We start from the raw sequence: 19,964 nt of genomic DNA, 5'->3' as shown, positions 1-19,964 counted from the left end.
AGAAGGGTGATTTAAGAGCTTTTTACAAAGTGTGTTGCTTATCTTAGTTATAGTCGCTATAGGGTTATTGTGTTTAAGCTGTGTTCTCTCTTGCTTTAAAAGAATGTTTGAAAGAATAGCGAATCAGGCTCTACTCATACAAAAAGAAAAAGGAGGAATTGTTGGAGAATGGCTTAAAAATAAGGGACATGGGTCTGCAGAGCAGGTGTACGAGCAGAGCCTGTTCTGAAGGCCTTAGCATAAGTAGCAAGACTAGGCCGCAGTGGGAACCGCTGACTGTTTCAGTAAAATCAGCAAGGTCACTGCGGCCTTGGCAGAGCTTCACAAACAGCTTTCAACAGCACAAGAATGTAGAATAAGCATAGCTAGCAGCTGCAAGTAGGAGGACCATGCAAATGTGACTGTTAGAGCTTAAGCCAATTAGTAGGTGACAGGTATGCATAATTATCATGGACTCTGTAAGTATCTGCTGTTCAGGCTAATAAATCGAACTATGCTTTATCACTCATATTGAGTCGACGTGAGTGTTCCTCTGCTGCTCAAAACTGACCTCTCAGCTTTAGACGTTTTAAGCCTGCACAATTACTTGAGTTTTGGTTCACACACATCTTGAGATGGTTGGATGAAGTGTCCTTTAGCTGAACGCTGATCATGAAATGCTGAAATGATTATGTAACCAATACGCAAACGTGTAACCAATTAGGTCTGCAGGGCTCCCCTGAGGATGGTAACGTTTTGTACATAGTGGCTGTAACCTTTCTCTCTGGTGTGCTGGCTTTATTCCAGCACCCAGACCTGCACAACCCTGTAACAAATAACATCTCATCTCTGTGTGCTACAATCGGGCAAACTGTGAACTGGGCAGCAAACCTTGTTGTGGAGACAACAGTTGCCCTTGACCCCCAGGCCCCAGATTCCTTGGGCAGGGGGGTTTCTGGCTGCTCGGCCTCCACACAGGTCTGCCCTGCAGGACCCGCTTTGTCCCACAGCTGTAGAGGGTTTGTGTGTCTGGAGCGCGAGGGGAGGCCGTGGGAGCCGGGGTTGTCCCCATACAAAGGGCAGGGAATGAAGAGGCAGCCAGACTCTCACCGGTAGCACCGACTGGCAGTGCAGGATGCCATGGGCACAAATTAAAACCTATGGAATTCCATCTCAAAGGCAGAAAACACTTCCTTACCGGGAGGCGTGGGGGTGTCGTACAGCGGAGCAGATCGCCCAGAGAGGTTGTGCAGTCTCCAACCTTGGAGATGCTCAAAACCCAAGTGGACTGTGACCTACACAACCAGCTCAAGGTGACCGTGCCGGAGCAGTTGGCTTGGACTAAAGGATATCAGCAGGTCCCTTGCAGTCCCAGTGATTCTGAGATTCTGAGAACAGATAAGACCAATGCCTCCCATTAAAATAAAAAGATCTTATTTGAAATATGTTCTGTGACAGAAAGTGGTTTACGTGTATTTTCTTTCTCGTTTCCGTGGCTGGCTGAGCCTCACTGATGGGGAGGTGAACAACCTTCTCTGCTCTTCTCTGCTCCACCACGCTGGCCAGCTCACTGTAGGCGGCTACCAGCGGTTCAGCAGGACTGCAGCTTTGTGCTTTACTACTCCAACCAGCTTCCTGCGCTGCCTGCGTTTGGAAAGTACTTGAGGATGTTTCACTCTCTCTTCCCAGGGGCTGAGGAGAGGCTGACAGTCCTGTGAGTTCCCTGGATCTTCCTTTCCCATTCTTATTCCTCTTGCTGGTGTGGAGGTGAGTCCTGAGCCACCTGCAAGGTCTTTTCAGGCAACTCTGGTCTTAAAACAAAGGCTCATTGGGGACACACGTCAGGCTGCTCCCACTCAGGAGCTCTGGCCACCGCCAAGTGCCCGATGAGGGTGGGATTCGAACCCACGCGTGCAGAGCACAATGGATTAGCAGTCCATCGCCTTCACCACTCGGCCACCTCACCAGCACACGGCTGCTGCTCCTGAGGCCGCTGCCGCTGCTCCTGATCTCGCGCTGCCTGCGCCTGCTGCTCTGGCTCCGGCTCCAGCTGCAGCTCCAGCCGCTCCGGCGGTGGCTGCTCCTGATGCCCGCACCTTCTTATCCTGCTGGACACGGCAGGGAAGGAAACAACCTCCAGCTTTTGCCTTCTGGGGACTGGCCCTCTCCCACAGTAGCTGGGCTGAGCTCTGAGGGCCTTTGGGAAACAGGTCTCAGCATTCACATCAGGAAATGACTGAACAGCACAGCCCCACACACCTTCCCAGGAAGGAACACGGGAGAGTGACCCTGGGGCGCTTCAGTGCCTCCAAGGGAATTCACAGCCTCTCCAGGGAGGTGCCAGAGTCCCCATGACTTCAGCTTTTCAAGATGCGATTGGACAGCGTGCTAGAAAATCTCATCTAGGCTCCCTACCCCACAAAGCCTTGGAACAGATCATCCTCCAGGGAACCCTTCCACTCAGGGAGGTTCTATGAGTTTTCAGGCTTACATCACATTTTGTTTTGTGGCTTTCGAGGTGTGCCAAGTAGTAACGGGGCTCCTTCCACAAGAGCTCTCACTCCACCTGGCCTCGCCTCCAGCGCTGTGAGATGCCAGGGGCAAAAGACGGGGCTCTCTCAAGGCCAGGAACCATGGGTAAACCTGTCATTTACCAAGGAACTGTTCTGGGTTCTCAGCTGGCTGGCATTGCAGAAGACGGGAGGGTGAAACAGGAGTGTCCTGCAGAGCTGATGCCAACTGTCTTTAATGAGAAAAACAAAGGGGAATGGAAAAGACGAGAGCTTGAGCAACGCAGTTTGGAGGCTGAGGAAAGCTCAGAGAAATGCGGCCATCTGAAGGAAAACCTCCCCGACAGGCATGCTGCTTTTCCAGTTCCCTTCAAGGCTCTGGCAATCATGTGTTACCCACTGGGAGGGAGGGAAGGGGGAAGGAAGGAGGGAAGGAGGGAGGGAAGGAGGGAGGGAAGGAGGGAGGGAAGGAAGGAGGGAAGGAAGGAGGGAAGGAAGGAGGGAAGGAAGGAAGGAAGGAAGGAAGGAAGGAAGGAAGGAAGGAAGGAAGGAAGGAAGGAAGGAAGGAAGGATTTAATGGGGAGCATGCAGTCAAGCAGAGGAAGACAGTGAAAGAGAGAGGCTTCCTTGGGAAGAGGCAGAAGGCCCGTGCAGGCCCCTTCCTGCAGGGGGAGCGATGGGAGCCCAACTCCTCTGCAGACCACGGCCGTGCTCTCAGGGCTGGCTGCAGGGTTTGCTCCAGGCTCCCAGCGCTTGACCGTGGGCAGGCAATCCGCTGGCTTCAGCGTAAGAGATTGCCCCGTCCCAGAGGCCCGCAGAGCCCATGGCCCAGACACCCGAACACCCATGGCCAGGGAGACCCCAGAAGCGAGGGGCACACTGGCAGAGCTGAGCGAGCTCCCCACAGCAGCCGATGTGGTGGATCCCACAGCTGTGCTCTGAGGGAAGGAGCTGAGGGCTGGGCCTGGCAGCATCACCAGGACCAGCGGGGGCTGGATGGCGACGCTGGAGTCGGCGCACTGGATGGCGCACAGCTCCTTGCAGCTGTTGGCAAGCGGGGCTGGGCGCAGGCAGCTGGCAGGCGTGGGCTGCAGCACGACGTCTTGCGGAGGGAGACAACCCTGCAGAAGTGGGAGGGAGAAGAGAACATCAGCTGTCGGGCCCTTTCAGACCCCCTGACTCATCGAGTCCAACCGTAACCTAACGTAACTCTCGCACTAAAGCGTGTCCCTAAGAGCCTCGTCCAAACGCCTTTTAAACCCCTCCAGGGATGGTGACTCCACCACTGCCCTGGGCAGCCTGTTCCAGTGCCCGACAGCCCTTTCTGTGAAGAATTTTTTCCTAATATCCAATCTAGACCTCCCCTGGCACTGATTGAGGTCATTTCCTCTTGTCCTATCACTCGCTACTTGGGAGAACAGACCAACACCCTCCATGCCCCAACCTCCTTTCAGGCAGTTGTAGGCAGTGATAAGGGCTCCCCTCAGCCTCCTGTTCTCCAGGCTGAACAGCCCCAGCTCCCTCAACCGCCCCTCATCACACTTGTGCTCCAGACCCTTCACCGGCTCTGTCGCCTCCTCTGCACTCTCTCTGGTATTTCAATGTCCTTCGCATGACGAGGGGCCCAAAACTGGAAACAAGATTCAAGGTTTGACCTCACCTGTGCTGAGTACAGCGGAACAATCACCTCTCTAGTCCTGCTGGCCACACTATTCCTGATCCAAGCCAGGATGCTGTTGGCCTTTTTGGCCACTTGGGCACACGCTGGTTCATATTCAACCAACTGTCAGTCAGCACCCCCAGATCCCTCTCTGCCAGGCAGCTTTCCAGACGCTCTTTCCCGAGCCCGCAGCGTAGCCTGGGGTTGTTATGACCCAAGTACAGGACCCGGCACTTGGCCTTGTTAGACCTCATACAATTGGCCTCAGCCCAACAATCCAGCCGGTCCAGATCCCTCTGTGTGGCCATCCCACCCTCCAGCAGATCAACACTTCCACCCAACTTGGTGTCATCTGCAAACTTACTAGGGGTGCACTCAATCCCCTCATTCAGACCATTGATAAAGAGATTCAACAGAACTGGCCCCAACACTGAGCCCTGGGGACACCACTCTTGATCGGCCATCAACTGGATTTGGCTCCGTTCACCACAACTCTTTGGGCCTGGCTCTCCAGCCTTTTCTTTATCCATTGCAGATACACCATCCAGGCCATGGGCTGCAGCTTCTCCAGGAGATGCTGTGGGATACGGTGTCAAAGGCCTTACTGAAGTCCAAGTACACCACATCCACAGCCTTTTCCTCATCTACTAGTTGGGTCACCTTGTCATAGAAGGAGATCAGGTTGGTCAAACAGGACCTGCCTTTCATACACCCGTGTTGACCGGGCCTGACCACATGGTTCTCTTGTATGTGCTGTGTGATGTTACTCAAGATCATCTGCTCCATGACCTTCCTGGGCACCGAGGTCAGACTGACGGATCTGTAGAGGAGCTGTGGGAGCTGGAAGAGGTGAAGAACAGTTAAAATGGTCAAAGGGATGGAGAGAGTGAGAGAAGCGGTGTGAGATGTAATGACAAACCACGACTGCCAAGCAGTGATGAAGTCTAAGAGAAGAAAATAGACTAACCCCAGACAAAAATTAGTGGGAAAAAGTTTATATATTTATTATACAAATAGTAAATATGATCTAAAGATCAAATGTGACAGAAATATCAAATATTACTCAATGTCAAGGGTTCGGATTGCAGGGTGACAATCAAACCCTGGCAGATGTGTTGTCAACCTCCTCTCCCCCCGCCTTCCCCTTTTGCCCCTCCCTCTCCCCCTTCCCACTCAGCACAGGCGATCGGGAGGGGAAGAAGCACAGAGAGAAGAGAGTTGGAAAAGTTAAAGATGTTTTACTAATGCTACTGATAAGAACAGAGAAAATAATACAAATATACAAAACCCATCTTGTAAGTCTGAGCAACTGCAGAGCTGGCACCCGAAGTCCTGGACTGGACTCTGCAGCCAACCGGAGCTGGATTCAGTCTCTCACTGGCCTCCGTTCGCAGGGACGACCAGCAAGGTCCTCTCCTAATGTCGGTCATAATGAAAAGGGAAAAAGGAAAGGGACAAGATCCTCGTGATCTCCCACTTTTATATGAAGTATTCACGTGAATGGGATGTTATACTCCGTTGGTCAGTTTCTTGGTCACCGGTTTCTCGTTGCCCCTCTCGCGAGATGTCCATCTGTGCTTATCAATAAGTTTTCATTCCATTGCTGTGTTTACCAAACCATGTGTCTGGTTCTCCAGGAAAATGCAGCTGATACAAAGCTTGAGCTGACAGGCAAATTCACTGAAAGAGAAACTTGTTGTTAACAAACCAGGACAACAGGACACCCAGGTAGGGACAGGGAGGGATCTCCTCTATCCCCACGGAGGGAAAGGATTCACCTGAGTCAACTGAGGCACCTCATCCTGGGTTTGTAGTCCTGGGGTTGGAAGGACACTCAGCTCCTTCCCATGGCCGCCACAGACCCACAGGAGGTGGGATTCCTCTTGCCTCCGTTCAGGTGGGCACACAATAGGCAACCTGCTCCATGGAGCTGCTGGTCTCATCTCCCACGGAAATGGAGATCAGGAGTGAGTTGTTCAGACTCAAGCACCCAATGACATCTGATGTGTCAGAGTCCTTTACTCGTCCCACTGATGGTGTTATTATCAAGGTGTTCCTGGATCACATGATGTCCCAGTGAATGGAAAAGGGGAATATAAGGCCTGTTTTTAAAAAGGGGTAAACAGTGAACCCTGGGAACTACAAGCCTGTTGGCCTCACTTCTGGGCCTGGTCAGATCATGGAGCAGATCCTCATGGAAGATTTGTAGAAACACAAGGGAGACAGGGAGGTGATTAGAGACAGCTCACAAGGCTTCACCAAGGGTAAATCATGCCTGACTGTTCTGGTGGCTTCCTGTGATGGTGTGACTGCATCAGCAAACAAGGGCAGACCTACAAATGTCATCTGACTGTCTGTAAGACCTTTGATACGGTCCCCCACCTATAAATTGGTGAGATATTGATGTGATGGACAGATGGATAAGGAGTTGGCTGGATGGCTGTGTCCAAAGAGGAATGGTCAGTGGCTCAGTGTCTCAGTGGAAACCAGGAACGAGTGGTTTCCCTCAAGGGTCCATACTGTGAGCAACATTTGCCTTGGCATATTTCCCCCATGCAGTGAATAACACACCGATCCCGCCACCGAACTCTTTTAAGTCGCGCTTCTCTCTAAGAAATCTAAACATTGTTCTGCAGTAAACAGAATCCTAAATTACTCCCCCCAACAGGGAGACCAGCAGCCGATTCAGTGGGGCCTTGAATTCAGCATTTTCACCAGATTTTGAGTGCATTTCCCCGAGGGGCGCCTGTCTTACCCCATCCTTGTTCAGCATGGGGTGGGGACGCTCTGCAATGCACACGTCTGCTGTTCCTGAGAGCACCTGGGCTGGTTTTGCTTTGATTGCATCCTCTGACACTGCAGCCTTAAACCAGGCTTAGCAAGAACTGAATCCAGCTCAGGAAACCTGCTGAGCTCTAGATGTGTTTCTCTCAAACAGTCGTTTTTGCGGCTGTGGTGTCAGCACGCCAAAAGGCCCACATCTCCACATCATGCGCTCCACTCTTAGGCTGGGTTTTATGTTTGCTTGAATAACCACCTGTAAAGAAGTCAATGACATGATATCTCATGCCAGCGTCCACTAAGACTGCTGCAGAAGGAGAAACAGCTCTTCCCTCCAACACCCGCTCTCCAACCCCTCCCAAAAATCTACTCCTTCACTGTTCACTCTCAGTGCTTCATTCTTCACAGCTGGATGGCAACAACATGAGGATGAAGGGATAAATTTCCAATTAATTTCCAATGACCTGACATGGCTTTCAATATACAAGACATCTAATTACAAACATACCAAACCAGGTTTCTTTCTATCATCAGTAGTTTATTGTTTGAAAAAAGTATCTTTACATTTTCATTAACTGTAAAGAAGAAAACGTGACTTGTGTTACTAAGATTAAAGCCATTACAAACTCAGTCAAAGTTGAATTAAACACCACTGTCAAAGTGCCATCTAATTGGAGCAAATCCCCAAATCAGAATCAACGAATAGTGATGGACTATAACCAAACCACTACAATAATACAGAATCGAAGCTTCTGATGTTCGTTTGAACATCTTCTGCTCTACCTGGCTCTCTTGGGTTTTTTTGCATCTTCAAACAGCTCAGCGTTGGGAAAACCTTCATTCTCACCCTCTCTTCTTCTCTTCCCTTGGAATCTCTGTTTATCTGCTCTGCCATCTCCCAGTGGGTTTTTCGTCTCTTTCTCTTTTGAGTTTGTTGGATTTTCCATGCCATGGTGCTCTCTTCCAGAAGGTTTTTCAGGGTGATCTCCAGCTATACAATGATTTTCATGGCTGTGCCCACCAGGATAATTCTCCCTATGTCCCCAAGTGTAAGGCAAAATCTCTCGTCTGCTCTCAGGTGGATCAAACCTCTCTAGAAAAAAGTTCTCTCTGTTCGGTGGAAGTCCAGGCTGAGCACCAGCAGCACAGCCCTTGCCAGACCTTCCAGACCATTCTCCATAGTTCCTTTCCCATTCTCTGTATCTTTCCTTTTCAAATGGATCCTGGAATTCAATCGATCGGCCATAGGCAGCTTTCATACCATATCGTGGAACCGCTGTGTGTCTGTTAAAATACTCCCTTTGTCCTTCCCCTTGAGGTGTTGTCCTTTGAGTGCCAGACTGGCCTCTAAATACTGGAGACCTTGACCATGAGTGGTGATCACCACGCCACGTTGACCTAGAACGATCGTTACAACTCTTCCCTTTGCCTTTTCTTGGAGACGATGGCAATGGCGAGTGGGAACCGGAGCGGGAACGACTCCGTGATCGAGAGTTGGAGCGAGTGCAGGAAGAGCCTGATCGCGACTTGCAGCGGGTGTACGAACTTCTAGGGTAAGGCAAAGCACTACAGGGAGACTTGGACCTTAAAAAAGCACAACACAGAAGAATAATTACATTATTTCAAAGCAGTCACTCTCCCCAGTTTTTTTCCTCTCAGATTTGGTTTAGTTGTTTTTTTTTCCCCCTCCAGAGAGCGAGTCCCAAGGGCTACAGTGCAGGATCAAATAGCAAGAAAACGTGATTTAGCCTGAGGACAGTCACGCTCGATTTTAAACTGCCAGTCTAGTCTATTTAACTTCACGACTTATTTGGCAATTTGTAGGGGACGCAAAGCACTTGTACTGCAATCCTATATGCTATTTAATCCTGTGCACTATTTAGTCCTCCACACTGTTTAATCAACACTTCCAGCCAGATGTCCTAGCAAAATCTTGCACATACTTGGAGCTCTGACCAGGAACAGTGACCACATGTTGATAAAATCATCTCTAAAAGCTTCTAAACTCTGGAAATATGACTCAATGCCATTTCTCGAGGACAGAACCTGGCACCATGACTAATAGAGAGCTCTTCAGTCTCCTGCCCAAGGGATTTTGGGGGATAGGAAACATCAGCTGCCCTGAGTTTTTTCTCCACAAGCTTTTCCTTTATCATTTTTTAAAGAATCATTTCACATGATTCCCTGTATGTTCATCACCATCATTCCTCCTCTCAAAGTCCTTCACCAATTGAAGATCTCTTTACAAACAAGTCTGACCTTTTAATTCCCAAGAAAAATTTAACCATGTCAACAATGACCAGTGGAAGCCACCAGTCTGCAGCCCAGGGTAAAATCTCTCTAGGTAGCCACGTGAGAGAAACAAGAAATGAAATGAGGACAGTTTCTCTGACCCAATTTGAGCTGTAACCCACGCAGGAAACTCCTGTCACTGCAAACCCGGGAGCCACCCAATCCACCCAGTGACACAGACGTGGAGTGGAACTCCTCCGGCTTCTTCCAGACACTCTGCTTCTCCATTAAGGACACACAAAGCAGTTACCTGGAAAATGAACGCATACGCTCCTTTGGACTCCTTTCATAGTCCATCAATTCCTTCACAAAATCATTTGTAAACTCATCAGGTTTCGACTTCACCTCCTCCCTGTTAAAATAAGTTTGACCTTTATTACAATTACAGTTTGAACTTCATTACGAAAAGACACCAAAAAACCAAAGCATGGTCAATACAAGAAGAGGCCACACCTTGAATCCTGGTGTCAGTTTTGGGCCCCACACCTCAGGGCTCAAAATGGCGGCCCCAGGGGCACCGGAATCACCTCAAGGCCCAAGATTTCTGTACGATACTCACAGCTCCCAGGCTGGTTTGTCACCTGCTGAGCACATTGCCCTGGCTCTCATTGGCGGATCTTTTGCAGTGGGGAGAGGAGAGAGAAAAAATCCCTTTCAGTTTATCTGAAGAGAAGGTTTTTAAAGAATTTCTAAGGTTATAGTTACCGGTTGGGGGGGTTGGTTGTCCTTGGGGGCCCAGGAGATGTGGTAAAGCCGCTTGTGTTGGAGCAGGAACCTGATAGTCCTGGGGAATAAATGCAAACACATGGAAAAGAAGCCCTACTGAAATCCAAAACTCATGGTGTATATTGCAGTAAACCTCACCTTCTCTGCTGACAAACTGCTGATGGGCAGAGAGGAAGAGCTGGGAAGTTCCGCGTTTGTCACCGGAGCAGCAGGAGGTGTCACCAGTGGCGGCGGCTGCTGCCAGAGCTGCTTACGGACCCTTTCTGTGTAGACAGTTCCATTTCTGAAGTTGTTCACAGCCTAGAGGCAGAGAAACCATTTACAGAAAGGTGACGTTACAGAATATATTCCAGAAACTTCAGCAGATCTCCACACAAAAGCCTCTGCGGAGTCAAATCACTTGTGCGCTCCTGCAAATGCCATCAAAGCTGAAATAAATCAACATCCAGAGATAGGAACGTGTCACATTAAACATGGACGTTAAGGATTGGTGTTCCATCCTTTATTGAATACTTTAGTATTTGAAGTCCTTCGGTGTTAACACCGAATTTGAATGTCAAACAATCACACTAAACAAAACTGACCTGAACTGGCCAGACTGTCCCTAAATTTAGAGTTGTACCTTCTGGAACAACAGATAATGGGTCTGAACAGGAAATTCAGCCTTAAGCAATTCAGCCTTGCTTAAGGAGATGTAAATCCATATTTTTTACACACAGCCTTTTCTTACAAACAGCTCATGTAAAAGTCACCGCGTTACCTGGCGTAGGAACTTGTTGGCAAATAAAGCATCCGGAGAAACATCCGTCCGGTGACACGTTGGGCATTTATGTTCCTCAGATTCCAGTAACGCTGTCCTGATACCTGTGAAGAATTAGAGCCACCCAAGTATTTTTAGCCAAACTAAGGACATGTTGTGGGTTCTAATCAATTATAAAAGCACTTAGATGATTAATGATGAAATATGGTCTGGAATGAAGAGCATGAAGCTCTAAATGTTCAATAGTGTGAAAAGTTTCTCTCATGCAGCAAATAGCTACCGAGTTTTGATATTCTGCTCTTGCAGCATTTGAAGATGTGGACGGGGCTGTGTCCTGGTGTGCTAATTGGTCTCATTAGACGAGGCTGTGTCTGGATGTGTTGCCTGGTCTTTTTTCCACCTTCTCATCCAGCAAGAAGTCACCAACCTCAAGGTCAAGGAATAAAACACCTCTCAAAAACCACGAGTAGGTCGGTTTGAGTTCTGGAGGTTCGAACCAACCCTCTCAGGGAGAAGAATGCGGATTATATTTATTTCTTATACTTCTTTTCTGATATTTTAAATGATATTTCTTTCTTCTATTTCTACTTTCAGAAGAGCGGGTGTGATGCTTGGCATTAATAAACACTTACATTCATCGCAATAACTGTTTCCACAGCAGGGAATAATGACGGCATCGGTCGTTATGTTTTTACAAATGAGACACAACAGCTCCTCGGGAACAGGGTCGTGGTTTGAGGAGGAGCAGGGCGGTTCCGCTGGTAAAAATGGAGGTTTTTCCTTCTTCCCTCTCGCATAAGCTTCCCTGGAGGGGGGTGGAAAATAAGATGGCAATAAGATGGGCAAAGGAAAGCTTTTCCAAGCTTTGGATTTCGTCAAAGGGAGATAAGAGATGGAATTTCCAGGTTACGGGACGGTGACAACGCTTCTTCCCCCATCACTACAGGTGCCGCGCAACTTGCTGGCGTTGCCGCTCTCACACTCTCACGGGGCTCCTCTCGTTGCCCTTCGGGTCAGTCCAATTAATCCCGTACTTACGCGTTAATTATCGGTATTGCGTATTTTCCGGTGTTTGTCAGCATCGCGCCCCTGGTGCTGGGATCTTCAACCTCCACCAGGAAACTCCTGGGAATTCCTGTGCTCTTTTTAATCCTGGGAACGGGCTCAAAAGTTTTGTCCTGTTAGGAACAGAAATGCAGACGTCTCTCACCTGGAGACCCACGCTTCAAATGACATTTCAATGACCATTTTAACTAGCAAAAGCTTTTAATCCTCTCCTTTTGCCAAGCATGAGGGTTGCGTGAATATTCAACAAAAGACTTGTGGAACAAAAACACACAAATATCCAACAGGTGGGGTCAACAGAAACATCTCCGTTTGTACGGAATCCTAAACACTGCAAAATGTCATTAAAAAGAGTTCAAAACGGAAAAATTGCCAGTAATACTGAAATGGATCAAGAGGCATAAAGGATCGCAGAGGATGATCTACAGCCACATCTATTGTCTGTGACCTAGAAAAAAGAAAACAGTACATCTAGAATTCCAGGTTGCCTTGTATTTTGAAGGGCTTTGCAACTTTGCTGCACAACCTCTGCATTTCGCCCCAAGAGAAACAATTCTTCCTACGATAATATTAAAAGGGAATACAATAATATTAAAATTGAAAACGAAAAGATTTTTAAAAAGCTTCACCAGGAGCCCCCCCAGTCTTACCCCTTTTGTCGGGCAGTTCTTTATGTAGTGGCCGGGTTTTCCGCAGCGGAAACAAGTGTACGATGGTGGAGGGGTCTTCATGTAACTACAAGTGTTTTGGGGAAAAAAAAGAAAGAAGCGTCACCCTTGCCAAAGGAAATGCCTCGACAAGTTTTCCATCATCTTCAGAGAGGAGATCTGACATGAGCAGCACTCACGTGGCTGGATTGTATTGCCAGCAGGACTGGATCATCATGGCTTTTATTTTGTCTTCTTCAGAAGCGTTGGCTTCAGCCAGGTTGGCCGTCTGTTCAACGGGGAATTAACGGGTGACAGACACGTTATGTGCTTGGAACTCAAAACTTTCGGCTCTGTTTGTACCTCTGTAACTAATCCCATTTTCTTCTGAGCTACGTGTAGAAAAATCTGCATTATCCAGTATTTTTAAGCGCTAGGTAATTTGAAGGAGAAGATAGATCTCCGCTGTCCATTTCATTGAGAAAGATGGAAATGATTTGGACAGTCAAGGTCGTTCAGATCAATCACTCCTGGTTTTGTTTTTATGTGCATTTATAGGATTTTGTCCACAAATCCACCAGCTACGTTCAATTTTTTATTAAATTGTTCTTTCATATACACGTTATTTTTCTCAATGTTGAATCCAGATCAAAATCTATGAAACCATCTCCAGTAACATTTACAGAAAACTTGAGAGATACTTGACTAATTGAACCCAAACAGTTACATAACACATCCAAACCCCACAAAACATGACTAGGAATAGACTGTAATTCAAATATGGCATTTACTTCATCAGAATCACAAAGCAGAAAACTTTCTGCAACGCGTTGCCTCCATGCTGAGCCAGTCTGCACTCAGCTTTACGGTATTGTCCTGCATTTTCTGAAACACTTAAATTTCCTCAAAAGCTGAAATGTGTGACACACACTTGGACAGTTTTTCCCATTTTAGCATAAAATTCCACATGAGATTCCAGAGCCAAGGACACATTTCGAATTCAGATTTAGATTTCCTTTGAAAAGGAAAGGATTGCCTCCCAAGCTATTTTTTTCCTGAATGTACGTGATTTGATTTCTGCAGCGAGAGAGGGAAGAAGTTCCCAGTGGGAAGAGATTTCTCGGAAGTGAACTCCAGCCTGGAAACTCAGACATCACCGTGCAATTGTCCATGTTACAGAAACGCTTCTGCTCTGGCTGTTGCAACCCCCCCTGAAACGTCCGTAATTGAATTATTCTGTGAGAATTGTGTTAGTTTCCAGCACAAAAGTAACGAAACATAAGAAAACCAGTAAAAACAGCTTCTGAAGTGCCGCTTCTTTGCATCTTGAAGATGAGCGATTCTGCAACGTGACGTTGGGGCTGGGAGATCACAGGACAGTATCCAAATATACACACATTTTAAAGGTAAAATAAAGACGCTAAATTATCCAATATTAAATCCAATATTGTTCAATTACAAGACTTGTCCAGCTCTATAGGTCACCGTGTAAGATTCAAAAACAGGAAGAAAACACTGTTTTTAATAGTATTTGACAAGAATATATACCTTACATTCTATTGTAATACCTTAATAAGCTGTGCCAGAGAAAGAGGCGCAGGAGAGTCATCGATCTGTTCACAAAGAATTAAACACGTATTCAATGGTACATTCAAGAAACAGTGGGACAGCAGCACAAAACAGCTGTGACGAATTCAGATGGCGTCGCCTTACTGTTCCACAATCACGGGCGAGCTTTCCAGCCATTTATTCCTACCACACTGAGTTCTGCTTTGAAATGCATCACAGTATCACAGCATGTTTGGGATCGGAAGGGACCTCAAAAGATCATCGAGTCCAATCCCCCACACAGAAGCATGGAAAAAAAGCCAAATAAACTGTATTTGTGAACACGGCGTTTGTGTTGCTACACTTGCCAGTAAAAAGAAAAAAAGAGAAAAATAACTGTTTTCAAGAAATAAAAACCCATCTGAATTAGTTGGAATAGAATAAATGCAATTTACATTAAAATAAAGACAAAATATATAAACCACGTAACAGACACAGAGTATTCGACCTGAGCAGCAAATCCAGATCCAGACCATTTACCAGTCAAGTGTTTCCTTGTGTTTCTCATTTATATAATATTGGAGCAGCACAATGAGTGTTTGCAAACCTGAAGAAAAACACCACCCCTTTCCCAAAGGTAAATTCATAGCTGTGTAGCAACGATATTTAAATTCATGGCAATCTATTACAGACATTTTTGCACTCAGAGGGGACCCAACAAAATCGCTGCAATTACACGGTTTTAGGAACAAATCCCCAAGTATTTAAGGCACGACAAGGAATCGCGGAGCTGCACAGCAGTGTCCTCACAACAGCGGCGTGACTCACTTTCTACCTTGCTGAGGCCAATATTTACAACATTTACTGGAAAATACATTATGTCAATGCTTGGGAAACTCATACAAGGCTGCGTTGGTTAAAATTCAGCGTGGTGTGTAGGAGAAAGGGTGAGACAATGTTTTTACATACGGCTTTAGATGTTCCGCTCACTGGCTCCTGCTGACTTCTAGAAGGAGAAATAAAGGTGATCAGAACTTAAATGAAGCATCCGGACCCAACAGAAAGCAGTGAAACCAGATTCTAAAACCTGAACACCAAAACCTTAGGTTCTGATCGCCTCAGGAATGCGGAAATTCATTCTTATACATAAACTCTGATGCCAGAAACTGCTTTAAGTGCTTTAAAGTGACATTGAAAGCACTGCAATATTTTAGGAAATATTTATGACACTTGAAAACTTGCTGAGATTCCACACACTCATTGATCTGTCACTTCGTTCTTTCACGTTTATTTGATCTTTTTCTTTAGTGTGCAAACACCTCAGATTTGGGGCCTACGAATACCTGCTCTATCCGCCCTCAGCCCAGCGGAAGGAACAGTCAAACACTGAGAATGAGACTCTGCCCGGATGGGAACAAATTCCAAGCTCGTGCTCCAATGTCTTTACTATCAAAGCAAACACGTAAACCGAGGAATCCCTCCGTGTCCAGGAAATGGGATCTAAACTTGGGTCTCAGAACAACCAACCCCAGGAACAGTTAAATCATCTGAAGAGTCACCGCTGTCGGAGTTCGGACCTCACGTCCTAAAAACGTAGGCCTGAAAAATCAGGCCTAAAAATGTAAGCTTATAAAATGTAAGCCTAAAAATGTAGGTCTAAAGTTTCAGGCCAAAAAACGTGGGCCTAAAAGCGCAGCCATGGAAACAGAGGCGGAAAAATCTGCTTTGAGTCAGATCCATTCAAGTCTACCCCATCACAACAAAAATTAACAGCCGCTTTAATAAGCAAGATACAATCTGAATGCCTCTGTAAACTCATATCTGTTAAAAAGGTTAAAGCACACTGAAACGCCTCACAAAGAATGCAAAGGAATACTTACAAAACGTGTGTTTTGCTGGGAGCTTTCACTGCTCCAGCTGCAATTCTTCCAACAATTTCTGATGGCTTCTTAGGGACTGGGGCGTTGTCATCTGTGTGTCCTGAAACAGCAGAGATACAGAAAAGAAAAAGAAATCAGTCAGTTCATGAGTGTTTATGAATATGAGAACCCCTCTACAGATACAAAAGCAAAATTGTATACGTGACATCGCACTTCTATCGTCTCCGCATGTGAACGGGACATTTTGAGAATGCACAACCAGCAAAATGTTTTTCACAGAAGAGCAAAAAATATCCCAACTACTTGGGAAACTGAGACTGAGCCTAAAACACCAAGAACCCTCCACGAGGATGATTTTTCTATTTATATTTTAGACCACACTCTTCTTCAGACGAGGAGGAAAGCCACCAGACCTTCTGGATTAGGCCCAAACTAAAAAGCCCACCTACCTGAGACACCTGAATTTTTCACCATTTCTGCTCTGTTTGCCGTTGTGTGACACCAGAACACCCACCTGATGGCATCATCTGAGCCGCAAAAGCAGCAATTTGGAGAACTCTGCTTCTTCAGACGAGTGAGAATTTGCTGAGCTGTAACTCAACTTGTGCCGAGTCCCTGTCACCTGCGGTGTCACTGCATCTGCACCACGGTACTGGGCATTGTGACACAGGTTCTATGTCGCCTGGGTGTGGCAGCCGAGCGCCCCCTAGGGGAGGGGGAGCCTGTCAACCCTGGGCTTGTCACTGCCTGCTGTCCCTGCTGTCACAGCCTGGTGTCCCTGCTGTCACTGCCTGCTGTCCCTGCTGTCACAGCCTGGTGTCCCTGCTGTCACTGCCTGCTGTCCCTGCTGTCACTGCCTGCTGTCCCTCCTGTCACAGCCTGGTGTCCCTGCTGTCACTGCCTGCTGTCCCTCCTGTCACAGCCTGGTGTCCCTCCTGTCACTGCCTGCTGTCCCTGCTGTCACAGCCTGGTGTCCCTGCTGTCACTGCCTGCTGTCCCTCCTGTCACAGCCTGGTGTCCCTCCTGTCACTGCCTGCTGTCCCTGCTGTCACAGCCTGGTGTCCCTGCTGTCACTGCCTGCTGTCCCTCCTGTCACAGCCTGGTGTCCCTCCTGTCACTGCCTGCTGTCCCTCCTGTCACAGCCTGGTGTCCCTGCTGTCACTGCCTGCTGTCCCTCCTGTCACAGCCTGGTGTCCCTCCTGTCACTGCCTGCTGTCCCTCCTGTCACTGCCTGCTGTCCCTGCTGTCACTGCCTGCTGTCCCTGCTGTCACTGCCTGCTGTCCCTCCTGTCACAGCCTGGTGTCCCTGCTGTCACTGCCTGCTGTCCCTCCTGTCACAGCCTGGTGTCCCTCCTGTCACTGCCTGCTGTCCCTGCTGTCACTGCCTGCTGTCCCTCCTGTCACAGCCTGGTGTCCCTGCTGTCACTGCCTGCTGTCCCTCCTGTCACAGCCTGGTGTCCCTGCTGTCACTGCCTGCTGTCCCTGCTGTCACTGCCTGCTGTCCCTCCTGTCACAGCCTGGTGTCCCTCCTGTCACTGCCTGCTGTCCCTGCTGTCACTGCCTGCTGTCCCTGCTGTCACTGCCTGCTGTCCCTCCTGTCACAGCCTGGTGTCCCTCCTGTCACTGCCTGCTGTCCCTCCTGTCACTGCCTGCTGTCCCTCCTGTCACTGCCTGGTGTCCCTGCTGTCACTGCCTGCTGTCCCTGCTGTCACAGCCTGGTGTCCCTGCTGTCACTGCCTGCTGTCCCTCCTGTCACTGCCTGCTGTCCCTCCTGTCACTGCCTGGTGTCCCTCCTGTCACTGCCTGCTGTCCCTGCTGTCACAGCCTGGTGTCCCTGCTGTCACTGCCTGCTGTCCCTCCTGTCACAGCCTGGTGTCCCTCCTGTCACTGCCCCAGGTCACTCAAAACTCGCCAAAAAGGGGCAAAACATCCCCAGATTTGGGGCCAAACTGGTCCAAAGACTCAAAGAGAAAAGTCGGGAAGAAGGATACGGGACAGAGGGAGAAAGCGAAGGGAGCAGACAAAGAGAGGGAAGAGGAAAAACTAGAGCTGGGCTGCAGGACTGAAATGGAGGAATTGAAAGAAAAGAGCCAGGAAGCAGGAGAGTGAGAGAAAAGGAAAGAAGAGAGGAAAGAAGAGACATCCAGGCAGAGGAGGCGTTGGTGAGAGAGGCTGGGACAGAGAACAGGATGAGAAGGAAAGAGGGGAGGGAAGGGAAGGGAAGGGAAGGGAAGGGAAGGGAAGGGAAGGGAAGGGAAGGGAAGGGAAGGGAAGGGAAGGGAAGGGAAGGGAAGGGAAGGGAAGGGAAGGGAAGGGAAGGGAAGGGAAGGGAAGGGAAGGGAAGGGAAGGGAAGGGAAGGGAAGGGAAGGGAAGGGAAGGGAAGGGAAGGGAAGGGAAGGGAAGGGAGGCAGCTGGTTCTCTCCCTCCACTGAGCCCTCTCTGCCACCTCTCCAGCAGCAGCGCTTTGCTCCCAAGCTGTGCCAGAGCCACCCAAAAAGCCTTTCTCTTCCCCCTGGGGATCTAAAGGAGCAATGAGCTGGGAAGAACCGGTCCCCTCTCCGGCCCAGAGCAGCCTTGCGGTTACTTGGGCCTTCCAAACATGGACCAAGAACATGGCCTTGTGTGCTTCCTGAGGCTACAGAAGAGGGGGCACCACTGGAAAATGAGTCCCCTGCCTCTGGTGATGGCTGAGCCCAACATGGGAACATCAATCCCAACTAAGGGCTCCTTGAAGAGTCCCCACTGTCCCTCTGACTGCGTTTCTACAAAGAAACGGCACTCAGGAATGACACAGATTCGAATCACATACCTGGTGGGCCACCTCAGGTGGTGCTGCTTCAGCTCTGGACCTACAGCCAAGGCCACTGCATCCTGGACACTGCTGATCTGGCCTTCGGCAGGTGGCATTGCGTAGACACGGACCCCTGGGACAAGGGTGGCACCAAAGGGGGGGCTCCAAGCCGTACCCCGCTGAGACGGTGTTCTGCGGTTCTGTCAGCACTGGCCAGAACATCCCAGGCCTTGGTGTCAGTGATGGTGCTGCCTGCGGTCTTGGTGGCTGTGGAATGCAGACCTTGCAGGTGGGCTCCTCGGGCAGCCTGGCCTCAGAGCTCATTGGCAGCAATTTGCTTCCCACGGGAACTTTCTTTTCTCCTTGTCCTGCTCTGCACCTCTGAGGGGTCACGGCCTGCGCTGGGCTCTGCTTCGGTGCTTGGCCTTCAAGCTCAGATCTGCCCTTGGCTTGGCCAGTCATGGGCTGCTTTTTTGCAGGGGAGTCCCCTGGGATGGCTGGCAGACGCCTGAAACGACACAACAGAGGGGACGGCGTGAGGACACCGTGGGTTTGGGGCCCCATCCTGCCCCCACGAACCACGTGCCTGTTTGCGCAGCCACCAGCAGCTCAGGCGATGGCTGCGCTCAGCTCAGGGGACGAAATCCCCGAGCCAGGCCCTCGGTGGCACACGGCTGTCCCCACACGGCTCAGGAGGCCACACCTGGTGCTCTCCTGAAGGAGTGGAAAGGAACCAGCCCTGTGAAGTGAGGGCTCCTGGCAGCCCCAGCCCAGCCCAGGGCTTGGTTCTTGTGAAGTCAAGCTTGGGAGAACAAGTTGTACCAAGCTGGCTTTGGCTTTTCTGCCCGCTGGTGCCCAGTGAGCGTTTCTGAGCAGCGATCCCAGCCGTGGGACGCAGGGTGCAGCTCTTCCTCCAGGGGCTGTGGGCAGGCGGTGGCCGGCAGAGCTGCCCGTGGCTCTGCAAGGGCTCTCTGAGCTCTTCCTGCCCGAGGCAGCGCTGGCGGGAGGGACGGGGCAACGACACCTACGAGCAACAACATCTGTCAAACTTGGTACGTAGTGGTGAGGAGCGACAAAACACATTTCCCTGGGGCGGATCGAGAACACCTTGGTAAGTCCGGCTGCGCTGGAGAAATGCCCCAGAATTCACTCCAGGCCAGCCTGGCTGGACTCGGCCGCATCCAGGGAGCAAACGAGTAGCTGCAGGGCCTCTTGGAAGAGCACATCACCAGGCACGGCCAGTTCGGCTGCCAGGTCTCCAGAGGCTTGGTCGGCAGCCGAGGCGCCGGGTGGGACGTCGCTGCCCAGGGGTGTCCCCATGAGG

General features: G+C 49.4%; 1 protein-coding gene, 1 long non-coding RNA gene and 1 other non-coding gene across 3 annotated transcripts in view; 1 reads left to right on the top strand and 2 right to left on the bottom strand.

Moving 5' to 3' along the window:
* LOC139826188 (uncharacterized) overlaps nucleotides 1–5,421 on the top strand; it is a 285,705-nt gene extending 280,284 nt beyond the window's left edge. The window contains exon 3 of the long non-coding RNA XR_011736185.1: nucleotides 5,327–5,421. This is a non-coding gene — a long non-coding RNA (uncharacterized lncRNA). The remainder of the gene's footprint in view (nucleotides 1–5,326) is intronic.
* TRNAS-GCU (transfer RNA serine (anticodon GCU)) lies at nucleotides 1,864–1,945 on the bottom strand. Its single transcript has one exon. It is a non-coding gene; the product is annotated as a tRNA-Ser (tRNA).
* A 2,111-nt stretch (nucleotides 5,422–7,532) lies between the features above and the next one.
* The window catches only part of LOC136115833 (E3 ubiquitin-protein ligase RBBP6-like), a 66,694-nt gene continuing 54,262 nt past the window's right edge, over nucleotides 7,533–19,964 (bottom strand). Inside the window, 13 exon segments of the mRNA XM_071801233.1 lie at nucleotides 7,533–7,726; nucleotides 7,728–8,514; nucleotides 9,473–9,574; nucleotides 9,782–9,839; nucleotides 9,928–10,006; nucleotides 10,087–10,248; nucleotides 10,709–10,812; nucleotides 11,341–11,513; nucleotides 11,747–11,886; nucleotides 12,424–12,508; nucleotides 12,621–14,974; nucleotides 15,849–15,948; nucleotides 18,659–19,148. Coding sequence (XP_071657334.1) covers nucleotides 7,658–7,726; nucleotides 7,728–8,514; nucleotides 9,473–9,574; nucleotides 9,782–9,839; nucleotides 9,928–10,006; nucleotides 10,087–10,248; nucleotides 10,709–10,812; nucleotides 11,341–11,513; nucleotides 11,747–11,886; nucleotides 12,424–12,508; nucleotides 12,621–12,658 — 1,797 coding nt within the window. The 5' untranslated portion in view covers nucleotides 12,659–14,974; nucleotides 15,849–15,948; nucleotides 18,659–19,148 and the 3' untranslated portion in view covers nucleotides 7,533–7,657.

The sequence above is a fragment of the Patagioenas fasciata genome, chromosome 36, assembly GCF_037038585.1.
Source record: "Patagioenas fasciata isolate bPatFas1 chromosome 36, bPatFas1.hap1, whole genome shotgun sequence".
In the NCBI taxonomy this organism is placed as follows: domain Eukaryota; kingdom Metazoa; phylum Chordata; class Aves; order Columbiformes; family Columbidae; genus Patagioenas; species Patagioenas fasciata.
Note: the sequence above shows the minus strand (reverse complement) of the source record. Positions and strands in the feature narration are given on the sequence as shown.